The sequence below is a fragment of the Pseudopodoces humilis genome, chromosome 1 (assembly GCF_049639895.1).
Source record: "Pseudopodoces humilis isolate 2021_Gansu_Grassland_sample_001 chromosome 1, ASM4963989v1, whole genome shotgun sequence".
Lineage (NCBI taxonomy): Eukaryota > Metazoa > Chordata > Aves > Passeriformes > Paridae > Pseudopodoces > Pseudopodoces humilis.
Genome location: NC_142200.1, coordinates 20,243,553 through 20,268,499, shown reverse-complemented (window position 1 = coordinate 20,268,499; position 24,947 = coordinate 20,243,553). Strand labels below are relative to the sequence as shown.

Sequence of the window (24,947 nt, the reverse complement as noted above, 5' to 3'; positions counted from 1 at the left end):
TCCTCCACCAGTTGAGTTTGGCTTTTCAAATGAGATTCAGGAGATGAGAACATCTTAGTAGGTGGGAAATTGCTTGGGAAAGCATTTGCTTCAGCAAAGGTTGATTCCCCAAGCAGTAGCAGGGCAGCCCTGTCTTACAGTGGGGTGGAGGAGTTCAGTGCTCTGGTTGAGCAGTGCAGGGTGAGCCAGGATCAGCTCCCATGGAGCTCTTTAAGGTAATCACATTTCCTGGGCATTGCCTGTGATAGATGTTTAATTATGTTTTATAGGAAGTAGTTTTACTGAGTGGCTCTTAAAATGTAAATGCTTTAAAGCTGTGTGGTTGGCAGTGCTCCATCTGCGAGGCCGTGGAGGGGTGAGAAGTGTGTTGGCTGATGAGAACCACTGCACCCCCTGCATGCTCAAGGGTTGGACTGTGTCTGGCATAGCTGAGCCAGGCTTTAGCAAGGTGACTCGAGTCACCTTAATTAAATTTAGGTCTTTAAGATGAACTGACCCCCTCTTAGGAGCAGGGAGCAAAACACTCCACCTCTAGCTCCTGACCAAAACGTCAGGGGACTCAGTGGAGGAGCAAAGCTGTGGTTTTTGGCACCTTCCCAGTCTCTTGGCTCAATTTGTGCTGCACAGAACAGCGATAGATTCTGGAGCATGCTGCTTCCCAGATGGGGCCATGAGCCACAGGATCACAACTTCCCTCCTCCCTGAGGTGGTGGGAGGTCCACTCCAGGATTGCAATACGTGCTCCCATGCCTGGGGCAGACACCTTTGCACAGCGAGATGCTGCGAGGGAGGGACAGCAAAGGTGGTAAGTGGAGGATTTTAGTATCCCTGTACAAATAAACACCTCCTTACACCCGGTCTTTTTATGCTAAATTGTATGATGGCCCTAAGGGGAGGGTGAGGAGAATGCACATCACAGGGAGTCTGGCACACTGGAAGCTTGTGTAATAAAGCCTGTTTGCACTGAGCACAGGAGATAACTGAATATGGTAACTGATAATTCATTCTGGCTCCAGACTGTCTCAAGCTCATATTAATGTGCAGTTCCACAAATAGGCTTTTTTTTTTTAATCTCAAAAGGAAATAGGCACTGGTTTCTGTTACCTTCCAGTAGGCTTTAAACTACTTTTTGTATTCAGCTAATCCCAGCTCCAAATGTAAGCTAGGTAAAAATTTGAGGAGTTTAAGGAGCATGCACAGAAGCATCAGCCAACCCCCTCCAGAGCCCATCTGAGGTTGGCAGGAGTCCCTGCTGTGACAAGCTCTACTGCCCCCTCATCATCCACATCTCAGGGCAACTAACCACGGCCAGCCCATGCTCCCTTGCCACGTCCTGCTCCCTTGATGGTGTGCTAGTCATTAGGGGGTAAAAAAGTCCCCTAAACCTCAAAAGGGATTTATCTGTAGCAGGTAAAGTTGCTGTCAATCAGCTAAGCTGTTCTTTCCAGCTTCAGAGGACCAGGGCTTTCAGCCTTGTGCTGTCCTTTTGCTTTTATAACCCTGATATCCTACTCCTTGCCCAGCTGCTGCCTTTAGCTGCTGGAGTAAAACTGTTAGCAGTGGAGCACCCAGCACCCGTGCACAAGCCCTGGCTGAGCCCTCCACGCTGGCTTTCCTGGCTGCTGACTGTGCCCACAGCAGTGAGTGGGACAGGAGCTGTGAAGGCAGCAGGCAAAGGCTTCTCTGGGGTTTTCTCCCCAGATCATGGGGCTTTAAGGCTCCACCGTGAAGAGAGTAAAGTGCATAGACCATGGCTAGCTGCAGCAGAATGTTTATTAGTAGGAAAGAACATTCAGGGGATTTCAGTAGGTGAATCTTTTTTGAACTGTTGGTATCCACCACACATTGGTTTTCATCAAGATTGTTCAAGGTCACATATTTATATAAGAAAGCAGTAATTCATATTTAGGTGCAATCAGTAATTCCAGTATGAAAAAGCACCGTGTCACAAAACAATTTACAATACAAAAGTCTTCAAAATCTAACATTTAAAAACAATATATTTGTTCAACAATAATAACAATACAGTAAAAAAATTTTTATTTCCCTTCAAACAATACTGCTTATATATTTTGGCACTCGGAAAGAAACTGTCACAAATGTGCCTTTTTAGCCACACAATGCTGTTTTGTGAGTGTCTATATAATGAGGAAAAACATGCTTTTGAAGTCAGTCATTTTGCCAGGTGCAGTTTGAACTTCTTTCTTCATTAAAAAGAAAAAAAAGAACCCTGAAATTAAAATAACTCCTAAGCTGCAGCATGTCTTGTCTTTTGGCCCACCACACAATCTGGAGTAGGAGCTCAGACTCAGTCTATCTAGTAAGTTAACCCTGCCTGAAAGGCTGGATCTGAGCCCCACTTCAATCTCAAAACCTGACAAGAAATGTAGACCTAAGCCATTCAAATGGTCCTGTCTTTTAGGGACTGACCCCACATTCTTGCTATATTAAGCACCCCAATAAGATTCTGACCCTAAAATTGCTGCTCAGGCTCTTCCTTAATTCCCCTCAATTTTAAAGTCAATTAATTTTAAAGTCACTTGCACAAGTTTTCTTGCAATGTGAACCCACTGTTTTTGTGCTAGTACAGCCAGCTGTTCCAAGGAAAACCAAATTCCAAGGAACATGCATTGGGTGAGCTATGGGGTGAGGGAGCCTGATGCCAGCGGGGTGCCCCGGGTCAGGAGACATTCCTCCCAGGTCTTCTCCTGGGGCCAGGGCTGGCACACAGCATGGGAGGGGGAAGCTTCAGTCTGAGAGAGGGAAAGACAAAACTAGACTTTTCAGGAAGAATTAGTTTCCACTCAAAACTGACCCCTATTAAAAGAAGAACGCAGGTGCTACGTGCCGGGGGAAACACCGGTGCCTGCGTGCAGCTATGACAGCCCCTGAAAAAGGCTGATTCTAGTGAACATGCAGTCCTTGGTGCTAGCTCTAAAAGCTGAACAATAACAACAACAACAAAAAAAATTAAATAGTTTTTACATCTTACATCAAAGATGCCACTACAAAAACACAATAGTATCACACATTATTTAGTACAGTCTTAAAAATGCAAACCAACGCTGGTAAGACTCCCATACATTCTGCATATCATATGTACAAAGGAGAACAACTTCTCGAGAGGAGAGGACAGTCATAGAGAGATAATCTTCTGTTTTCTGAGTACGTTGCATAACACAAATACATTATCAGCATAAGAAAACTATTCTAACACTAAGAGCTCAGGAAAGGTCCTAACTGGAAGTTAATAGCTGGGGGAACCATGCACCTGCTGGGGGGCACAAAACATAATACACAACCCTCTGCCAAATTCTCCGTCTCCTTCAGTGGCCCAATCATCTACTTTGATTTTATCAGGTAGGTTTAACATGTTGCTCTGTAGGTACAGACTCCCAAAGCATGGAACAGCACAGGGCCACATCCCCAGAAGCTGCCCCTGGTGTGCCTGAGGGCTGCTCTACACGTCCTTCTCATGGGCTTTGTCTGGCGGAGAACCAGCTGGAGACTCAGGATACCACCAGATGAGCTTACAACAGAATCAGGGGGGTAAATTAACACATCACAACAGCTATAGGCAACAACACACAGGACACTTGCAATTCTAGCCAGCCGTAAGAAAAATACGCGGACCAAATTATTTTAATTCATAGTTGTCCCTCTCCTTTCTGAATAGTAAAAATCTTCCTTAGGATATGTAGGTTTGCTTACAAAGCATTCATCTAGAGAGGTATCTGATTTTGCCAAGACACAGGATATACTGAACTCCATGCTGCTGCAGTTGCTTGTGGTAGATCATTAAAAGTTCCATTTGTTTTGTCTACTCTATGCTGCAATGAGGCAACAGCCTGAGGGAACAGCAAAAGCTCTCCCTGTGGAATGGTCATGGACTTAAATAGGAACTGGACACTTTGATCCATTCAGCTCTTAGCCATGTTTTATCTCAATTTATTAGTTCCTACAGCATCAAAAATATCTGCCCAAATTGAAACAAATTGTGATTTAATCCCAGCCAGCAACTAAGTCCCACAAAGCCACTCATTCACTCCCTTCTAGTGGGATGGAGAAGAGAATTGGAAGGGTTAAAGTGAGAAAAGCCATAGGTTGAGATAAAGACAGTTTAGTAGGGAACACAAAAGCCCCATGCACAAGCAAAGCAAAGCATTCATTCTCCAATTCCCATGGGCAGGCAGGTGTTCAGCCATCCCCAGAAAAACAGGGCTCCATCACAGGTAATGGTGACTTGGGAAGACAAATGATATCACTCTGCACTTGTCACCCTCCCTCCTTCTTTCCCCAACCTCTTTATATACTGAGCATGACACCATGGTCTGGAGTGTCCCTGGGGTCAGCTGGGGTCAGTTGTCCTGGCTGTGTCCCATCCCAGCTCCTTGTGCAATCTCCCTTGCTGATGGGGTGGGAAGCAGAAAAGTCCTCTACACCATGTGAGCACTGCTCAGCAATAATGAAAACATCCCTCTGTTATCAACACAGTTTCTAGCACAAATCCAAAACTGATCCTCATTCTAGCTACTGTGAGGAAAATTAACTCTATCACAGCCAAAGCAAGCACACAAATGTGTAACTACTTTTGCATCCATCACATCACTCAGCAATATTTAAAAATAAAAGGAATTAAGTACTCCTGTCAGAGGAAGACAATATTGGTCACTTCAGGTTCAAGAGCAAAATAATGCTGAATATACAAATATTAACTACAAGGCTGCTTAGGTGGTATTGAAGTGAGCAAATGGAAGAGATAAACATATTGAAATGCAGCTCAATTTGTCTCCTTGAAGCAAGTGCGCATACAAAAAGATCCCAAAGTTAATTAAGCTCTTCATTTTTATCAGGCACAGTGTGCCTACCTTGCTAGTAATTGCTCTGTCAGTTCTGCTCTTGGGACCATTTGGAACTTCTGCATAAGAGCTGAAGGACCAGCAGGGCTGAATCTAAGGGGATCCAAAATAATGAAATAAATCACAAACGTGCCTAAAACATGAATAAGAAAATTAAACACAAAATACCAACGAAACATGATTTTATGGAACGTTTGTATGACTAACATTGAGCATGATGTCTTTACTAAGCTTCCTTAAATCCTTATTGGACTGAAACCCTGGATTTGATTTTTCTCTTTCTTCCAGATACTAATAAAAAGCTATTTGGTTGCCCTGGAAATGGGAATGACAGGAAATAAAAAGGTTCTGGTAGCAAAGAACTGCAAATTCTCCCCCAAACCACCACACTGGACCCATTAATCTTCCCTCTGAGTGCAGCCAATGAACAGCACAAATTAAGTTTAGACTCTATGAGGATTTTCTCAGGTGGGTTTACTAATCACCATCATCCTGTCATCCCATTTGGTGGGGAAACACGAGGCCAACCCTGAACACTGAAACCCCTGTCCCCAGAGAGGAGAAAACCAGAGGTCACACCCCCACTTGACAGATAGCAGGAAGAGTTTCTACCTGATATAACTATGCCAAAATTATCTCTTGGTCCACATCATCTGGGTGCTCCTGCAGGACTGGGGCACTGCATGCTGCAGGGGGATGAGTAGGGAGGTGCTGCTCCAGCCAGGACGGATCCAGCTCTGTGTGGAGTAAACCAGGGCAGCGGAGAGCGAGCACCAGGCAGGTTCAGTCTGAAGTGCCTCGACAAACACATACACAATAATGAAAACTGTGTTGTTTCAGAGGTTCTGGGAGCTCTTAAGATGTTTAATACTGCCAGTGCTTAATAATAGGAAATAAATAGTGTGGTACACACAGGTGGACCAAAGATGGGAAACCAAATCAGAAGCTGTTCCACTTAAGTGCATCAAGCTTGGCTCCTCCACAGGTCGAGGGCTGGTGTTTGTTGTTTGTTCACACAGAGGCTGGGGATGGCAACTGGGAGGCGGCTGCAAAGACTTAGAGAGCTGGACACCCTGAGCACATGCCCTGGGAAGGTGAGAACATCTTTGGTATAATGTCAGGGCAAGAAGGGAAGATCTAAAACATCTCAGGTGCACAGTAAGTGGATACTATGCAGAGGGTGGGTGGCTGCTGTGTGCCTTGAAGCCCTCAGCCTGCCTAATCATCTCAGATGACCATATCTGTGGCAGGAACCAGAGTCTCCAGCCTCAGCACACAGGGCTGAAGCAGCCCAGGAGGTACCATTGACTGGGCTGGAATAGAGGAGCTGTTCTGTGGCGGTTACTGCTAAGAGGGTTTCACTGTGCAAATTCAGACCCTGGGCTACAGGCAGGGATGTCTTTACAGTTTTTAATTTTTCTAGTCTTTCCACATTGTTGACTACAACTCAGGCTATTTTTTTGCTTTGCTTATTAGTCAGCATTTTACAAGTGATAGCTTAATCCCAGATACACATTAAAATAATACAACCTGTGGGAAACGATGAGAAGCCTCTTGCATCTGGCCTTTCCAGCTTGTTAAGATGTGGACAGTACATCTGGAAAGCTTTATGCCTTATCCTGTGAAAATCCTCACCCTGGAAACAACTTCTCAGCATGGATAATTTGGAAACAACAGCAGCAAAAGCCAGGATGGAATAAGGGATGCTGTTTAGATACCCATAGTAGACAGGGATAGTTTCTGCAAGGGGCAAGGAGATTGACTGCACATCCAACTGAGAGTTCTACTGCTCTGTAGGCCAGAGGCACCTAATGGCTTCTGCAGTCCCTCAACAGTAGTCCTGGTTTCTAATGTCACTGATTTTCATGCCAGTTTACAATCCCTGCTAACACAGATGTTCATTCCACCGTCCCTAGCCTGCAAAATGACACTTGGGCTTTGAGAGTCAACGGAGCTTTCCCTTCTTCTTTTCTACCATGACCAGGAATGAACTCCTACAGGCAATGTTTTGTCCTCAGCTGCACTTAGGGAAAACCTTATGTTCATCCTGGGAGCTGTTTGTTCAATGCCTGCCAGGGTACGGTGAGCAGCTCTGCTGCTTAATTTTAGAGAGTATTTTGTCAGCGCCTCTGACAGAATACACAGCAGACTGAGCTGCTCATATAGAAGGTGCCATTTCTAGTCAAGCCCTATCTCGAAACACATCACACCACGTGTCTGATGTATCACTGCTGTTTAACTTATCTGCCTACTGCACAATCAGTGGCAAACTGCATGCAGCTCTGAGCACTGCTCAGCTCTCTGGCACTTTCCAAGTTTCTCTGCATTTCTAAGCACAAGTTCTGCCTGTGATACCAAGAAAACCAAGTTTCCCCACTTTAGGACTCCTACATGAGATCCTGCTTAGTAAGACACAGAGCAAATAATGCATCCAAATACTTCTGCAAAGGGCAGGTGAAATATTCTTCTCCACTGTTATTGCACCAGGTACCCGACACCTAACTGCTGAGCCCAGGACTGCCATGCCAGGAAACCGAGGGAGCACCATGAGAAAGACAAAAGGAGGTGCTGGTGTACAGGAAGACTTGTCCAGCCAACAATCAGACTTGTCTGATTGTTCCACTTGGCACTTGTAGGCTAAACTGCAAAATGAAACCCTTGAAAGATACCTCCTTGATCCTGACCTACTATATTGCTATCATGTTGCATTTTACACCAGCAGTGCTAAAAAAGGAGAGAGTTTTAAAAGAAGGAGGCAGCTCAGCTTAGGGCATTTGTTCTGAGGCTGGAGACTCCCTTCTCACTGCCACATGTCCCAGGGACCTGCCACTTGTCACCGTGTTCTCTGGTTCACATGTACAGAGATGTATGGCCAAGGCCATCTTCTCACCTCAGCTTAGTCTGCAGATTAGGGCTCAACATCAAGTTACCACAGTTCACCAAGTTTCCATGAGTCAGCTGAGACAAGGTTCTGCCCACAGCAAATGCAAGGTAATGCGACTTAACCTGATCTGCAGTGAAAGAAAATCAAGCTAAGCCGCATTATTGCACTTTTGCCATCAGTGAAGAGAGAAGTCCTGGGGCTCATCCCCCAGGGGCAGCGTTCAAACCACGGGGACTTGGTCATGTGTGATTACTTCCTGTGCTGGTGTGCAATATTTCTGCACACAGACCTCATCCAGCTACGAAATTTACACACTTCTGGCTTACTGTTTTAAGCAGCAGAAAATGTGGAGGTCATGCCTTGTAACACAGAGCAACAAAGGACAGAATGCCCCAGGAAGAAGATAAAAATCTTTAAAGCTCCTAAGAACTGCAAGGGAACAGCATAGCTCTGGATACCCCAGGAAGATCATTGAACTGTGAACTGACAGGGCTTCAAATAATGTTGAAACATAAATATTTCTTCAGTCCCTCTCAAACTCTAAGTGCTTACAAGAACATATATGCTGGTTTTAAAATGGTTGTTTTCCCCTTTCCCTTCCCAATGCATCCTGAAACAAAGAGAGGCTACTGCAAAACTCACAAGTCATAGTCCCCATTTCACATCTTCTGGCCCAGAGTTTGACAAACTGACTGGGAACACCAGACAAATGGGACTTGCATTTTCCATTACTTCAATCTACAGATTGTGAGATGAACTCATTAATTCCTTTGGACAACACATAGTGAAGACTGCCTCTTGCACATGCAAATAAAACTAGAGAACGCATCTACAAAATTGAGAAGTGATATGAAATAGTGTGTGCTGTCTGCCATCCTTCCTGTGTGGAGTTATTGCTAATGAATCACTCAAAAGTCTGACTGACTGTGCTATTTTATACAGGATACACCACTTTGCCTTCAAAAGCTTTATGAAGGCAGTTATGATTACAAATGCAAATGACAGCAAAGCAGAAAATTTCAATCTGAGGCACAGCACACCACTGCTGTCCTGCTGATTTGAGGTCTGCAGATGTTCCCATCACAACTTCAGCTACAAATCACTCTTTAAGTACATGCAATGCAGAGAAAGAAAGGGATTGTTAATAATTTAAAATAATACCAATCATTAGTGGTAGTCAGGTAAAAGAATAACCTTAGCTCACTCTGTAAATGTTTATACAATAGTCTTTTCTGCAGCTATGCCCTCTGCAGCTGTAAGCTAATTCTTACTATTCCAAATTTCGTGAACTGTGGGAAGCATTACATGTCTGCTGGCCTGGGGTCACAGCACACGTTGTGCTTTCAAACACGTGTTGTACGGGAGTAACAAAGGAGGTGAGCCTGGCCTCAACACCCCAAAACTACTGAGCAAAAACAAACTGAGAGATTAGGTTCTGAGCCAGAAGTGTCTTGTACAATGAAAAGGAGGTGGTATGCAGTCACTTAAATAAAAGGCAACATTTTAAAAGCTTCAGTCACATGCAACTGCTGTCAGCATTAAGAAGATGGAACCGTAGAAGGTATCTGAGTTCACCTTCAGTAAATGCCAGCTTCCATAGGTCTGGGCTGCTTTGGACGTGGGTGTCTGCACTGAGCCAGGAGCTTGGAAGCTTGGCAGGGATCCTCTGGTGTCACCTTGTCCTGCCAGCACAGGGTGGTGATGGAACGGCGGCACTGGTCATTCCCAGCTGGCAGAGCGGTGTGTTGGTCAGTGCACACCCACTGACCTTCCTTCAGCAGTCTGGCCAGGCTTCTTCTGCTGAAAAACAACCCTAAGGTACATGACTTTCAAAATCCACAGGGTGATGGATATGGGAGAGAGGGCCAGAACCTCTCCAGGTAAAGCAGAAAATTGCCTTCAAGAAGGTAGGCACAGACTGTCCTTCAAAGGGTTAGATTTGTGCACATGGTGTCTAATTAAGTTTTGGGAGAAGGAGATAAGAGAACATTTTCATCAACCAGAAGAATTGGTGCAAAACTTGCCAGTGTTGCTCATAACACCTGAAAGTGCTGGATATTAAAATCTGTTTGCGTCTGTGGTTGGGCCCCCTTTGCTTTCTTATTTTCCCACGCCCATCTCAGCTCAGTATTTTGATGAATGTAATGGAAATATATAATCAACTGGATTTTTATGATTGTTTGAGACAAAGATGTGTACTTGAAGACATTTATTGAGTGTCATTAGCCACTCATAAAAATTTTAGTACAACTGATTAACAATGTTATTTTCAATTTACTTTTATTTTCTCTTAACGTGCTTTGCCCTTCACACCTGGCAAAGCAAATGGTATGGAAAAAATTAAGTATAAGATTGCTTCTGTCAGTTATTGTACATGCTAGCTAGTGTTCCACAGAAGATTATTTATGCTCAACTACTTATTCATGACTTCTAATTAGTACTTAGCTAATCATCATCTGCAGAGCAGACTTCTTTTACTTGGTTTATTTTAAATTAAGGCTACTGGGGATTAGCATCGACAAGGTCACTTGACAAAATGCCAACTTTGCCTGTCAGACAAAGGTTACTCTAACGAGCTCATGAATTCCCAACACCGTGCACTGCCTGCATGGGTAGCTCTCCAACAGAATCACAAAGCAGACGTAGCTAATGACTGATTAATGCCAATTTAGTCAGCATAATGCCTCCTGTTGCTAAAGCTTTTCCAGCTTTTCTTTTGCAACAGTACTTGTAAAGTCCCTAAGAAATCCCACGTGTACTAGCTTTGCATACAGCAACTTTGACCAAAGGGTAAAATTTTGCAGCAGCAAATTTTCAGAACTCCTGCACCTAGGCGGAAAGATAAACATTCAACATTTCTCTCAAGAGCTGATCTTTTTTTGTTTTAATTTTTATATATATAAATATATCATAAAGCGTACCATTTCCTCATTTCAGTACAGATTTTTTGAACTTTACTAAAATAAATGAAATATAAATGCTACAATTTTATGTTTAAAACAAGTTTTGATGACAGCCTTCCCCTAAGAGCAGGCCCAGAAACTCAGTTAGCTACATGGAGAGAGACAAAAACACCCCCAAAACTTCCTGCTATGCTCAGATGTGCCTTAGCTGGAGCTGCTTGCAGGTGTCCGTGAGCTCCTCACGTGAATGTCCACTCTCCCTAGTAGCAACTGCTTTATTACTAACCTGAAAATTTCACATTCAACATCTATCTCCCTTAAATTCATTGTCAAGACCCAGCTTTTCATATCTGTGTCTGCTTTTGCTGATCCCAAATGGCAAGAGGTATTGTCAGTTGTGGATTTGGAGATCAGGATTGCAAATTGCTGAATTTTCAGATAAAGCCATATGACATCAACCACTGTAAACCTAGTAAAAAAATGTCAACTTTCATTTTGTCCCTTCTCCTTCACAACCCAGAAAGTGTTCACAGCATTGAAGCAACAAGGCATAGGAGTGGATGATACACCCCACACACATTTTGCACTTTCATACTTCTTCCCAGTCCTGTCTTTGATCTTAACTGGTGCCTCCTGGACAGGAGAGGAGGTTCCAGGTGAATCCTACCCCACCCATCACAACCCCTTTGGTTCAGCCTTACTACACATTCAGGTCCTGCAGGTGAATACCTAACAACTAAAGCAGCAATCTAAAATCTGTCAGTGAGTCTTGCTGCCAAGGGGTTTGTTGTTGGTTTACTCCTCCTCAACACATACTTTCCAAAACAGATGCAAACAAACAAACAAACAAACAAAATGAAATTTTAAAAACAATGATAACACTACATTATCTGTTTAAAACAGTACCGCCCGTGCTCTGGACAAATTGTTAAGAGCAATTCAGCATTCTTATAATTAATCCACAACAAAATAAGCTATAAGATGCCACAAATGAAGGCAATAATTGGCCATACAGAGGCAACACTACCATGAATGCTGTTTGGCAAGAAAAAAAAAAAAAAAAAGCAGATACATAATTCATCCAAAGGACAGGTTCAGAACTGCCCGGCACTGCTGGGATCACACTGCAGGAGACGGACTATGGACGGATCACTCTTGGCACCTCGGATGAACTCTTCCAGAGAGAGCTTTCCTAGAAAAGAAACATGTTTACTCAGCACATGTGGTGGGGTGCAGCGCACCTGCCAAGCCTCTGGACAAGCATGATGGAAGGATGCTGGGGAAGCCAGGAAAATCCCTGGGAAGGCAACCCTGCAAGGCGAAGTCGTGCCTGCCCTCACCCTGTTGGACTCGCAGATGGTCCCGTGTGTCAGGACACCCCAGCCACCCCTCCCGGACGGTGCCTACCATCACGGTTGGTGTCCATCTGGCGGAAGATCTTCTCAGTCCTCTTCTCTGGTGTTGACTCATCTTCTGGCATCTTCATTACAGAAGAAACCATCTTATAGATTGCCTGTGCAATAGACAGGAGCAGAGAGCTGGTAAGAAGCACATTATCTTGATGCAAGAGTACGATGATCTTCTTGTGACAGAAACAGGAAGAAAATATCCTCAGAGCACCAGCAAGACCTGCTCTTTGGATGCTGAAGGGTGTTGGGTGGCACCAGTGCATGCAGCTTCCCTCTTCAGTGGGACACTCTTTTATGAAATACTGTGTTTCTTTATCTAGTCATAGCCAAACACCATCTGGGTTTGGACTAAGGCTACATTTTTCCTTATTAAAACAGTCTTTGGACAAATTTATCATTTGTACAACATAAAAGGCAATGGCAGCTCCCAGAGGTTGGAGGAACAGCCAGATCACCACAGTCTTGTCCCGTGCTGTGATGAATCTCCCTGCTTTGGCCACACAGGCTTCATCCTCACCACACCTGTCTTCTCACCCTGCCTTTGCTTCTTCCCCATCTCCTTTCCATCCCTCCCTCTCTGTCAGCATCCTATCTGTGGGCAGAGCAGTGACTCACTTCTTGCATTTGCTGCATTTCACAGATAACGAAGATTGGACTATCAAGGAGGTGGCCTTTTCACTGGGGGTTGGTGCGTGTGCACAGCTCAAAATCCCTTTCACAATTCGCTCCACAGAGACCAGATGTTCTGGTCCTCCAGAGTGCCACTACCACACATAGCTATTCTCTGCACAGACAAAGTCACCTCTGGTACTAGCTGCCACTGAAGGAGGGGTGATGTTAATTTTAAAACAAGGATGAGGATCTGTCTTTGCACTGGTTATCCAAACTTTGTGGCACACACGAGCATGCAGCACCAGGACACACCAGGGCTTTGTGTTAGGTATCTCGGCGCTGCCACACCTGGGAGAGCAGCAGCGCTCGGGGGGCTGCAGGGTGGTGGCCTTGGGGCTCCTCCCAGCCATGTGGAGGGGCAGCACATCCCAGCCCAAGGCAGCGTTGTCCTGGTCCAACTGGCCCCTTCCGCTGCCTGCTGCAACTCATTGGCTGTCACCTCACTGCTTTAGTTATTTGTTCTTCCTTTCCTCCTGCTTTGGCAGGGGGGGTCCTTGGTGCAAGCCAAGATTTCTCATTGGGTTATCCCTCTCCCCTCTTTCCCTTCATGAAGGCACTCTGCCTAGCAGCTCAGATCATCTGGCTCAGGATCCCCAAGGACTGGCTCCAGGAATGTAAGAGCACAGATGGATGATGCCACTAAAGCAGCACAGACATTTTACACTCAGACTAGGGAGCATCCGCTTCCTTGGCCATCTTGGTGGCTTCTCCTCTGCCAACAGCTCACCCTTCACATCTCCCAGGAGAATTAGTGTTCCAGAGTACTGGGCAGAGCCTCTGTAGAGGCAGGGATGCTGCCCACACAACCATGATACTCTGATACCAGGAGCACAGAAGAAAGGATGAACATGCAAGTGTGTAAACACAGGGATGAAGGAGCTGGGGGAAGGAGGCAATAGGGAAGGAAGAAAATGGAGAGGGTGGACAGTAAGAATTTAGACCTTGCTGATCCTCATCAGCATGCAAGGCTTGCAAGGGTCACAGCAGAGATGAGGCCTATAAATCTGCCAGTGCTTAAGCATTTGAAGCTGTCTGGCTTTTGTCTGGGGTAGGAAGAGAGGTGGAGGGGTCACTCCCTCTCTCTGGGTGAGAGGACGGCGAAGCAGAGAATCTGCATTGAAAGTGTGGGAGGAATGTCCCAGACTGGGAGTGGGGGGCATGTTTACCCTGATCAAAGTAACCATAGTAAGAATATGCAGATTTTTAGGACAAAAAAAGCACTTCAGGATGACTTCATCCTACAGGGTCCTTTTCACAGAGGCGTGTGAAGGGAATAACAGATGAGATATTCTAGGAAAGCCAGATGGGAATAACATAGTAAGCGTTCCTTTCATGCTGAAAATGGTTACTCTGGACAAATTCTTATGTCCTTACTCAGAAGTTCATTGGGAAGTTTTCCCAAAGTAAAAGCCAGCTAAAGCTGATTAAGAATCTTGAGATTTGCCCCATACTAATTCAGTGCAGCTACACAAAACTCTTTATTGTATGTTTGAAAGAGCAAGCTCTGAAAGGAATTTGGTTTCCTGGGATGATTACATAGAGCTGGACTGTACTAACCCCGGGTTAAGACCTGGGACTGAAAGGCTGCAGGGGTTCCACTCCCCATGGAGTGCGACTCCTCTGCCTCCCAGAACCTGGGCTGAAAACCACTAGGGGCATTCAGCACTGGAAGTTGATACCTGTCTGCAGTCTCCTGAGTCAGGGCAGCTTTAATAGGTGAACTTCTATCAGGAGTGCTCCTTAGAGCTCCCTGGCACCCTGGAATGCCACCAGGAAGTTGTGCCTCCAGAGCCCTGTGTACGTCACTGGAGCAAGCACAGGCTCCAGATTCGTCTGCTGCCCTGCTGAACTGTCTCCTTTGATTTTCCAACTCCATGTGGATGAGCAGCAGTGGGTGATTTTAGAGCAAATCTCATCCCTTTGCCCATTCTCACAGGTTTTTCTCCCAGCTCCTGGCTGCCACTGCTGCACTCAAGCCAGAAGCTTTGGTGAGGGCTGCATTTTCCTGGTGGATTTGGCAAACTGTCAAAAAACTCATTATGGTGATGGCAGCAGAAATGACAGCACACATTTTCAATTGATCCTTTTTACTCTGTTGAAATAAATTCTGATGGCTAGAAGTCTCATGAAGTGAATGACTGGCCTGAAAAAGATGTTTTTCCTCTTAATCTCATGGAGATTTTTGACACTGTCTTTACAGAGCCATATCAGCTTTTGCTTCTTCCCATACCAGCTTCTGTTTCTTCCTGGTTTGCAAATAAGCTATCCCAGCAAGAGAAACGTGTGTGCTCTGTTTTTATTAAACTGAAAGTGTTATTCTTGTCTCTGCTCAGTATTCTTAAAATGCCTTTTGAGTCCATACAGTGAAAAAAATGTATCCTTAGAACAAGGTTTCCATCTCTCATTTGAACTCTTATTTTAAGAGACTAGCCAAATATGTCCTGTTTCAGCAAAGGGAACAGATCTTCTAACTGGTTTGCAGCTATTTTTGAGTGGACTGGGCTATTTAGATTATAGGTAAACATATGGGAGACTTGAAAAGCCTGAGACATGAATCTGAGAGGAACTGTGACAAGGTCTGTCAAGAGGGCAGGCTATGAAGCCTCTTCCCACAGCAGTGTGCAGATGTGCTGTGCCTGGGAAGTGTAGCAGTATCCCATGGACCTTCTTTTCTTGAGGCTCTACAACTGTCAGCCCACCACTAAAGTCCTTCAGTCCTGTGCAGATCCATGTGGATCTCTAAGCAGGGTTTTTTGGAGTCCGGCCTAGGGATGCTCATGGACATGGTGAGTGCACTGGGCAGTGCCTGTGTGGTTAAGGGCATGATGGTGCTTAAAGGAATGCAGGTGCTTTGCCATCTAGCACATTCCTTTCCAAGGAAAACAGGCCTTAGAAAGCTGCTATGGACCGTTCACCTTCATCTCCTTGGCAGCTGGCAGTCAGGAGGGCTCCTGTGGGACATCTTAACCAGCATTTCTGCTGTTCCAGTGCTGCTGCTACCACTGTTACCTCAGGCTCCTTAATGCAATGCCTGCATTGCCTGCACTGCTCTTAGATTAGGCCAGAGCAATGGAAAGAAAATGCAAGGAAGCATCAGCACAACAGTGAAAATCACTGCAGAGAGAAGGCTTTCAAAGCACCAAGAAAAGCAGACTGAAAAAGAAGAAAAGTGTGCCTTGCCCCTATGCTATGTAAAATACAGTAATCCCATAGTAACAGGGACAGTATTTTTCTGTGAAACACAGACTTTTAGACTAAAGATGTTTCTTTTAGCATTCATTTTGATGTATTGTCTCAGGCAAAAATCCCAGTGAAAACATAATCCTGCTCTATCAATTTGCAAATGTATGCTAGATAAGGGACTTGCAAAAGGTTCCTTTGAGACATATATCAGAGATATGTGAGAGTTCTGATTTTCACTCTCAGAAAAATTGTGATGGCTGAGGGCCCCCAGGAAGACATTTGATACAGAATCCTGTCATTCCATATGAAAAAATAATCATCTTTCCTAAATGAAAGTGAGAGTTGTCTGCTGGCTTTTTGTATCTAATCACTCTACATCAAAGGAACCTCTCAACAAAGCAAGAAAATATTCTCATCTACTTCAGTTTCAGACATCAGCTGAACATGTTTCCAGAGACTACACGACAAATCCCATCCCACTGGGAGGAGCTCCTGGTGACCAGTGCAATGCAGAGAGACCAATGCACTCAGTGCACTCAAAACAACCTGGAAGAAGAGAAAAGGGTGAGAGCTGCCTTACGGGAAGCTCCATCACAGAAAAGGCAGCTTTCTTGGTTTAAAAATTGCTGAAAGTCTATGGTACAGAAATAACTGGTTTTCAGGCTCTTCACTTCCATAATTGCTTTTTGTGTGGTCCCTCAAAATTGGGTCCCTCAAAATGAGGTGAGATTATAAGCATCATGAAGTTGAGTTTCTGGTTCAGTCTGAAAGGAGGAGGGAGCCAAACCTCCCAAGCAGTGCAGAGGGATTGCTGGAGAGCCGGGCTGAGGGCTGTGCACAGCCAGAGTGCTGCTCAGGGTTGGATATGTGTGCTGACAGAATGCTGCCCTACAGTGATCCCCAAACTGCAATTTTGTTTGATGATGGCATCATGGCTGTAAAAGACAATGCTATGATTTGATACTGACATAAATATGAAGAGGAGGCAGAGTATTTCATTCTCTAGCCTTGCTGGCAAGCAGATCTGGGGTAACTGGAAAAAGCTTCCAGCTTTGCTGGTCCTAGTTTTCACTACAGAAAATCCAGCCACCAATATTTTCATTTCATGTGACATGAACAAATTTGTGGCCTTGTTCTGCCTGTTGGTAGATCTCCTTGCCTGGAGGTTTGTGCTTCCTGTTGGCACAAAGTGCCTTCCCAGGCTCCTTGACAGCAGTGAGGGGTCCTGCAGCCCCCGGGGTGTCTCCTCCTCCAGAGGAACAGGCAGTCTCCTGGCTTTGGCTCCTTGTGTTTCCTATGTACTACTTTAGTTCTTTTGGGATTCTTTTTGTTTTTTCACGAGGAGATATACAGCCAGAAAAACAATAATTGTCAGGTTGTTTACCCTGCCTGGGGGAGAGGAAGATTTGTAAGGAACAGAGGATCTTTTCATGCAAATATTCCATGGGGCTTCTCATGGCACAGACAGGGAGGTCCTGCTCCTCAACTCAGACACAGGAACAAAAAACAGACTATGTGAAAGACAACAAACTCTAGATTTGCAGCTGAGCTTTGGATCTGGTCTTGCTGAAGCAGTGCAAGTGCTGGTACTGGCCACTGGAGGAAGTGAGAAGGGCCGTGGTAGAAAGACAGGAGCATCACCCATTAGGCTGAGTCCCTACATGCAGCTTGTATCACAGCCTGCAATTTGTTTGCATTACTTTCCCTTGGTTTTCAGTGCAAATCTAAGTCTGAATAAAACAGTACATTGTTAGCACTTCAAAACTTTCAGGGAAAGGAAAGGATCTCGATAACAGGCTTTATTTTTTCTTTTCTTTTTTTAAACAGTGCTGCACTACACAGATTCAAGCTGTGTAAATACACCGCCATATAAAAATGTTTTAAATCTTTCAGTAGAGTGATGTGCCTCAAGGGCAATAACATTTTGGAGAAAGCCAGCGATGTGGGACTCTTACTAGCGCCACGAGAAAACACAGCCAAAGAAGCTATGTATAGAATCATCATCTACTCAGATAAGGTTTATCTATACTAGCATGAAGACAGCTAGTATGATTCTAATAATACAGACCTCACTGGGATTAGGCGAACAAAATACCTTCATAATATGTGAGCTGGTTCTTCATAATAACATGATTTCAAAGTAGATTAACTTCTTATTGTGGAGGGACCCTGCCTTCCTTAAAAGTACACTCACTGCCTGCTTGTTCTAATATACCTATTTGGTTCAACTGTAGTTAATCATAATTAATTGACAGAGTTCAATTAATCACATTTATCAGCAGGTTAGTTGCTGTGCTCGAGCCCAACAGAGCTCCCAGGGAAGAAATATCCATGCAGCCTATTGCTCTGGAAGAACTTGGAGTGGATATTAAGCTGTAGTTTGAATTGTGACACAATCTTTGCCAAATGAAATAGCATTTTATATCCAAGCAGTTTACAAGATTATAAACCAGTGCTGCCAGTTTTCCATTCAGTGTCTCAGTGCAACATCACTTCAGTTTGCTCTGAAGGAGGGAGCCGAGGGGTGCCTCTGGGCAGCACCTACCTGCACGATTTCCAGCATCTCTGACTTACTGATGTAGCCGTTCCCATCAAGGTCGTACATGCTGAATGCCCACTTCAGCTTTTGCTCCAGTTTTCCTCTCGACGTTACACTCAGGGCTATGATGAATTCTCTGAAATCTATTGTTCCGTCTCCGTTGGCGTCGAAAGTGCGGAATACGTGCTCTGCAAACTTAGAAGCGTCCCCGTAAGGAAAAAAGTTTCCATATATTTTTTTAAACTCCTCCATAGATAAATGTCCACTTGGACAGTCTCTCAAGAAGCCTTTGTACCACTCCTGGATCTCATGTTCTGTAAAGTCTGTGCTTTCTAGCAAATCTTGCATGACTTCAGGGCGTAGTTTGCTGTTTTGCTTTCCCATATTGGAGTTAAAGTATTACCTGCAGAGCGAAAACAAACACATATGAATTATGATTAATTATTGATACTGATTAGCTTGGATGCTGTAGAAGAACAGTGTGCTGTATATTGAGTTTTCTGATGATAGTTAACTCTTGGGTATCAACTGAAACCTTCGACATTGTCCAGTACTACATGTATAGTCTGAAAAAATTAATAAACTTAATCTACATGTTGATTTCATTGTCTTTTAACAGTCTGGAGAACAGTAACTACACTGAATTTATTGCCATCCTATTTTGCCCTTGAAATCATGAGGCAAGCAATGGATGCTGCAAGGTAGAGCTAAGCGGTGCTGCAGCACACCCCCCATGCCACTCACCCAGCTGTCCTGAGGACCTGGCCTAACAAAATACAGATTTGGTATCTCTGGGGGAACCAGGCTGGTACAAAGGCCTATGTTCCCTTGGTCTTGTTCCAAAATGGGATAAAGGTGCTACTGCAGTGTATGCTGAAACCAGTAGCTACAAAGCCCTTCCACACATATCTTTATAACCGGAAAGCAACTCAGAAACTGCCTCTTTGCTTTGGCATAGACAAATTTCCATTTTACTTCAAAATAAAGATTAAATCTGAAGAGATTTTATCAACGGTGGATTCCCCCACTCAAACTATTACCGTGGTTTTTAATCTTTCTTCTAGCCAAAAACTGGATCTATTACTAATAGTAATCCAGGTGGTCAAAGCTCTTTGAAAAAACTTCTTAAAAAAAAAAAAAAAAGAAATAAAAGAAAAGAAGAAAAAAGGATAAAAAAGTACCCAGACAATGAAATTTGAAATTCACTTCACTTAAGTTAACCATTAAGAAGTATTATTGGATAGAGTCTCTATTAAATCACCTTAATTATATTTCATTTGAGGCAAGTTGGTACATATCACATTGTGCAGCACATTTGCTAATGACGGATGCCTTTGGGTTCTAAGTTTTGGAGCCTGAGTGTGTTGGCTCCAAAAGGCAACCTCAGTTTTACTGGAAGCTTAACATTACGCTGATCTGTGGGAAGCACTTCCCTATTGACAGAAACCTGTCTGAGAATTTGTCACGCAAATGACAGTCACAACTAAGATATGATGTATGGATAACTAAAGTAGAATTGCAAAATAATTTCAACATGACTCACACTGTTGTCAGAATGGAGTCTCTGGCCCAGAGATGGATTTAGTAATGATGACTGGAATGGCTAATGAGCATTCAGTAAAATGTCCTTTCTTAACCAAGATATTACTTTTAAGAGACAAAGAATAACACAGTATGGATACATGACAGAAGCAGCTACTGAGAAATGTACCACCATTTGAAGCTGATCTACTGTCTCTTCTGTTTGGCACTGGGAAGAGGAAACTGAGGCTCCTCTAGGTTGATGTACTTTTTTTTTCTTGTGGGAAGCTCCCTTTCTCCCCAGGGACTTTGAACTCCCCAAAGCAGCTAGAGGACGGATTCCTTAATTTCCTGTGTTCTTGGACCAGAATGACCAAAAATCTGTATTTCTCAAGTGTAAAACTACGGGATCCATCCTAGATCCATCTGTGTCTCCAGGATTCACTGGTGGCTGTCTGGTAACATATAGCTGTTGCCTTTTTCCCAACCTGGAAATGAAACTTGAGATAATTTTAGTAAGGAGGTAATATAGGAGCAGATATTTATTTGAAGGCCTTCAGGAGCATTTATGGAAAGATGTCCACAAAAGTCCACCCCCTCTAGGGCTGAATACATTGTCTAGGTTATAGGAAGTTAGCATAATTGGTAAAAAGCACCAATTAGGAGGACAAGTGGTGATGCAATTTTCCTTCAGGTCAAGCCCTTTCTTTGGTGTCCTCAGCACTCTCGGCCTTGGTTCCCAGGAAGAACCAAGATAGCATTGGGGCCCTGGGGCTTGGAGTTCTGGAATTTGGTCTTTTTTCCTAGGGAAAGGCTATGGAAAAGTATTGGGAAAACTAGTCACTAATACAACAGGCTACAGAGTTACAAATACATGTGCAAAGGATACAGCGAACATAAAAACCCAAATGGCATCATAGTTTGGTAACTTTATGTCCTGTCCAAACATATTGCCTACCCAGTTCATGGAGAACAGCCTTCCCTGTTCACAGACAGGAGGATGGGAAGAGTGAAGAATCCTGCCCCACGGGAGCCTATCCATCTCCTGACAGTTTCAGGGGCTTGGTTGACTATGTTGACCAAACAATATCGTTTCCTCCAAAGTGTCTCCAGAACACTTGAAAAGCGGAAGATGACATCTCAAAGGTAATTTTTTCTACTGCCTTTTGTCTTTTCATCCTGATCAAAACATGCTGTACAGTTTTTAAGCAATCCAAGCTCTTAATGCCCTGAAAATAGCAAAAAAACTCCTTGTTTCATGGGCCTGGTCCAACAGCTGCTGAGGCAGCTGAACGCTGTGCTGCCTTCCACAGGTGTTGGACAGGACCCATAATATACAACCTGGGAATTAGCTGAGGGAATGGATTACATTAGGGCAGCCAGAGGGCTTTATGTCAGGCAAAACAACATGATCAGGGTCTGCCAGTGGGATGGAAGAGCAACTGGACGAGGGAAGTGGCCAGGCTCAGTTTATAGTGGCACCAGTTTAACACAAAACCCCCAGTAAAATCCCCAGTGTAGGTAGCAGCTGCCCACACCCCTGGCCAGCAGCTCCTCCACAGTGCCAGGGACAGCACACTTTCCAGACCAGAGAGTAGGGAGGGAAGATTGCTGACTAAGGTGCAAGCCAGCTGTGGTAGGAATGAGCTAGAATTAGCCATATAATCCCCTCCTGCTTTTTGAATAACTCAAACATTTGAAAATGGAAAACTCAGTTTGCACATTTCTAGTCCAGAGTGTTCTGAAAAATGAAATAGTGAGGTAAGATGCAGGCAGTGTCCTTCAAGAGATGGCCAATAAGACTATATTTCACTCTAAAAAGTAATGCCTTTATAGCTGCACAATGCTGTAGGTGTAACATATTTTCACCAAATAATAAAAATAAATAAATAAATAAAAAATAAATAAATAATAAAAAGAGTTGAGCGCACTGCCTCGCAGAACATCACAACCAGAAAAACCTGTATTCTCCAGGCAGAAAGGGAGAGCTAGCCATATGTGACTTGCAGTACAAAGTTGAAATCTACAGCTGTTATGATGCCAGGTGACGCAGTCAAAACGCATTATTCCTGAGTCACATTTGTGATAAATTTTTATCATGTTCTTTGCCCTCCAGATTGTTCCTTTTTAATAGGTGGTGTTCTAGAAATTGCAGCTATGGGATTTATTTTGCCTATTCTATCAATAACAGATCAAAATCCTTTTGCAGTGCAAGTACAGGAAATCACTGAAGACACTTGAAGATCCTTACAATCACTTCACAGACTGCTGTCTGACTCTTCATGATAGATTAGATTTTGGGCAGAGTGCAGTAAGCTAAGAGGATGTCAGCTAACAATGACAGCAATAAATGCAGAGAAAAGAATAAAACTGAAACTGATTTTAGGCATCTTTTCACACTTTATCATTCCTGTAGACCTTTCAAATTTATAATAAATTATTAAAAGTCCAAAATACAGCAAGTAAATAGTGAACAGCAATCACAATGGCAAAGTAAAATACTGACAATACTGAGAAATAGATGATGTAGGAGCACAAAAAGAAAGACAAATTAAGTGGTTAATAAATATGCATTGCATTTCTGCAATTTCCTCCTCTGATACAATGGTGTTAGATATATATTAATGACTTGCTACATAGAACAACATCTCAAAATATTAAGGTACTAGTCCTTAAGGCAGTATTTTTTGGTAAAAGAAGGTGATGTGTTTATGGCTTGAAGGGTTGATACCATTTCAGCCAACAGCTACAGAATATCAAGAAGTAAAGTGTCACTGCTGTGCAGTTGCTATGGAAAGGGCCCTTGCTCACTGGTTATTGGAGGAAATGTCATAGGCGATGCTCCTTAAAGGAAATACTTAAAGCTTCTCTATTCAGGTCCAGGTGTGGAGTTTTTAGGATGAGGATGACAGAGTTGTTTGACAGACAGCTGGCCTGTGAGGATTCAGATAAGCAGAGTGACACAGCACCACGGCTCTCCTGCAGCGCAGCACATTTGCTGTGTGCACAGGACAGCGCTGCTGTCGCAGCTTCTCCTCACACAGCGAGCTCTGACTGGGCAGAAGGGCAGTGAACACCTGTGCTACCACACAGCAGCTTGCTGCTGCTCACACACAGCTGTTACCTCAATCTCAATCTCTCTGAAACCTCAGAGTAAGGCAAACGCCGCCTGCTTAAGCAACAACCTTGCAGGAGCTGGAAAGCTGCAGCGACCACGAGCACGCAGCTGGCCCACTGCAACAAGTGCAGTGCAATGCATACAGACATGAAATGCAAACATCTAAACACCTTTCCTCCAAAAAAAATACGTGTTTTCTTTTTTCTGTTGAAGGTTTGCTATAATAAGCAAGTTCTAGCAACACATTTCTAACAGTGCTTTTACTCTTCAAACTTGACACCCATCATATAAAGAAAACTCCATGCATTTTTTCTTTTTTTTTTTATTTTTATTTATTTAGCTCAGTCTGCCAAAGACAACAAGACTTCTTAGTTTTCATTTAGGCTTAAATCTGAGGGGAAGTCCCACACTGGGAAAAAGTATTATGAGAAGGGGGCATTTGTGCAGGGAAGTCTTTCTCTAAAACTGGAAATTTTAGGCTATTGGGTACTTCATAGATAACAGGGTACAAAGCATCTCAAAGGTTTAAAGAATCAGTTTGAAAACAAGTCCTGCCTGATCTGTTCCCAGTGGGAACAGTAAGGTGAATCACACCATAGGCTTAGCTACAGACACCAACTCTTTAAAAATGAGAGCAGAAAACTTTTCAGAAAGAAGCAATGAAAGTTCCATTTTTGATTTTTGTCTTCAGAAACTTCTGTTTGTTGGTTTCTAACTTACAGTTTGGCCTGTTTCCAAGAAATAATCCACTTATGGGTGCAACGCTGTCTTTTATATATTTCTAACACATAATTTGAGAATTTTCCCGACAGCAACAATCGTGGGACTTCAATCTCTGCCAAGCAGCTGCACAAGCTCCTGATGATGCTGGAATGTACTAAAGGCTGAGCAGGACAACAGCATTACTCTGAGCCAGCTCTGTACCTGACAGTGTGAGAAAGCAGTGCTCCAGCATGAGTCAGTGCCCCGTGGCAGTGCTGCTCTGAGGTACGAGTGTGACTCTCCACTCACCTTCACCGCTGTGGATTTTCCTCCTGTCGGATCATTACTGAAAACCTGGATGCGTGACAAGTGGACTCATACACAACATCTATCTCTCAAGCTGTCTGCACATCTGGAAATGGCAGGCATCTCACCTTCTTTCATGTCCTACCCACCAGCAGTCTTCTGTCATGCACACCAACCTCCACAGCACAGCAGATAGGGCTCTGGCAAGATAAATTCCTCTGTCATCACCTTCTGCCACCCCTACCAGTTCTTTCTCTGTCTGTCACTGTGCAACTCAGCTGTCACAAACTCAGAGGAAGGGTGCTGCTCTGTCCTGGCTGACCAAACCTTGCAGTATAGCACCCCTTTAATCTGCAATAAGTGGAAGGATATCAAGGGGAGGCTGCAGTGCATCTCAGAGCATGAGACTTTCTCTGGGGATGTGCCCCCAGTGCTTCCCAGCCAAAATTTTGTCAAAACTTCACTGCAATCGACTTACTCTCTTCCTTCCCCTCTGCCAGGTGCTTGCTTGGTAAAGCAAGATACCAAATACCAGTTCACCACAAAGTGTCAGTCTCTGCAAACTCTGCTGTTATTTGCAGTGTACACATGCTTCCAAATGCAGCTCTGGTTCATCTATGTCCATGCCCTTACAGAAAGGGAGAGGTTGTGTGCATTTACAAAAGTCAAGGCTTGGTGAACACCATTTGGTGTAAAAGCCAAGTTTCTTTCTTAAGGTCAGTTATTCCTTTGGGCTGTAATACTGCTAACTGCTGTACAAGCTATGTAATGAGACAGTGCAAAGCACAGCTATCTCACATGATACATTCCCTTCCCACCTGTGTATGCTGCTTCCCTGTGGCTGGAACACC

General features: G+C 44.0%; 1 protein-coding gene across 6 annotated transcripts in view; it reads right to left on the bottom strand.

Annotated features, from left to right (window-relative positions):
• Nucleotides 1–1,753: 1,753 nt before the first annotated feature.
• NCALD (neurocalcin delta) overlaps nt 1,754–24,947 on the bottom strand; it is a 58,025-nt gene continuing 34,831 nt past the window's right edge. For 5 of the 6 annotated variants that reach the window (XM_005516981.3, XM_088051150.1, XM_088051148.1 and 2 more), the window contains 3 exons: nt 18,456–18,852; nt 12,054–12,159; nt 1,754–11,838 (listed from right to left, as the gene is read on the bottom strand). In XM_005516981.3, the coding sequence (XP_005517038.1) occupies nt 11,741–11,838; nt 12,054–12,159; nt 18,456–18,833 (582 nt within the window). In that variant the 5' untranslated portion in view covers nt 18,834–18,852 and the 3' untranslated portion in view covers nt 1,754–11,740. The remainder of the gene's footprint in view (nt 11,839–12,053; nt 12,160–18,455; nt 18,853–24,947) is intronic. The other variant, XR_015771833.1, reaches the window with a different exon arrangement.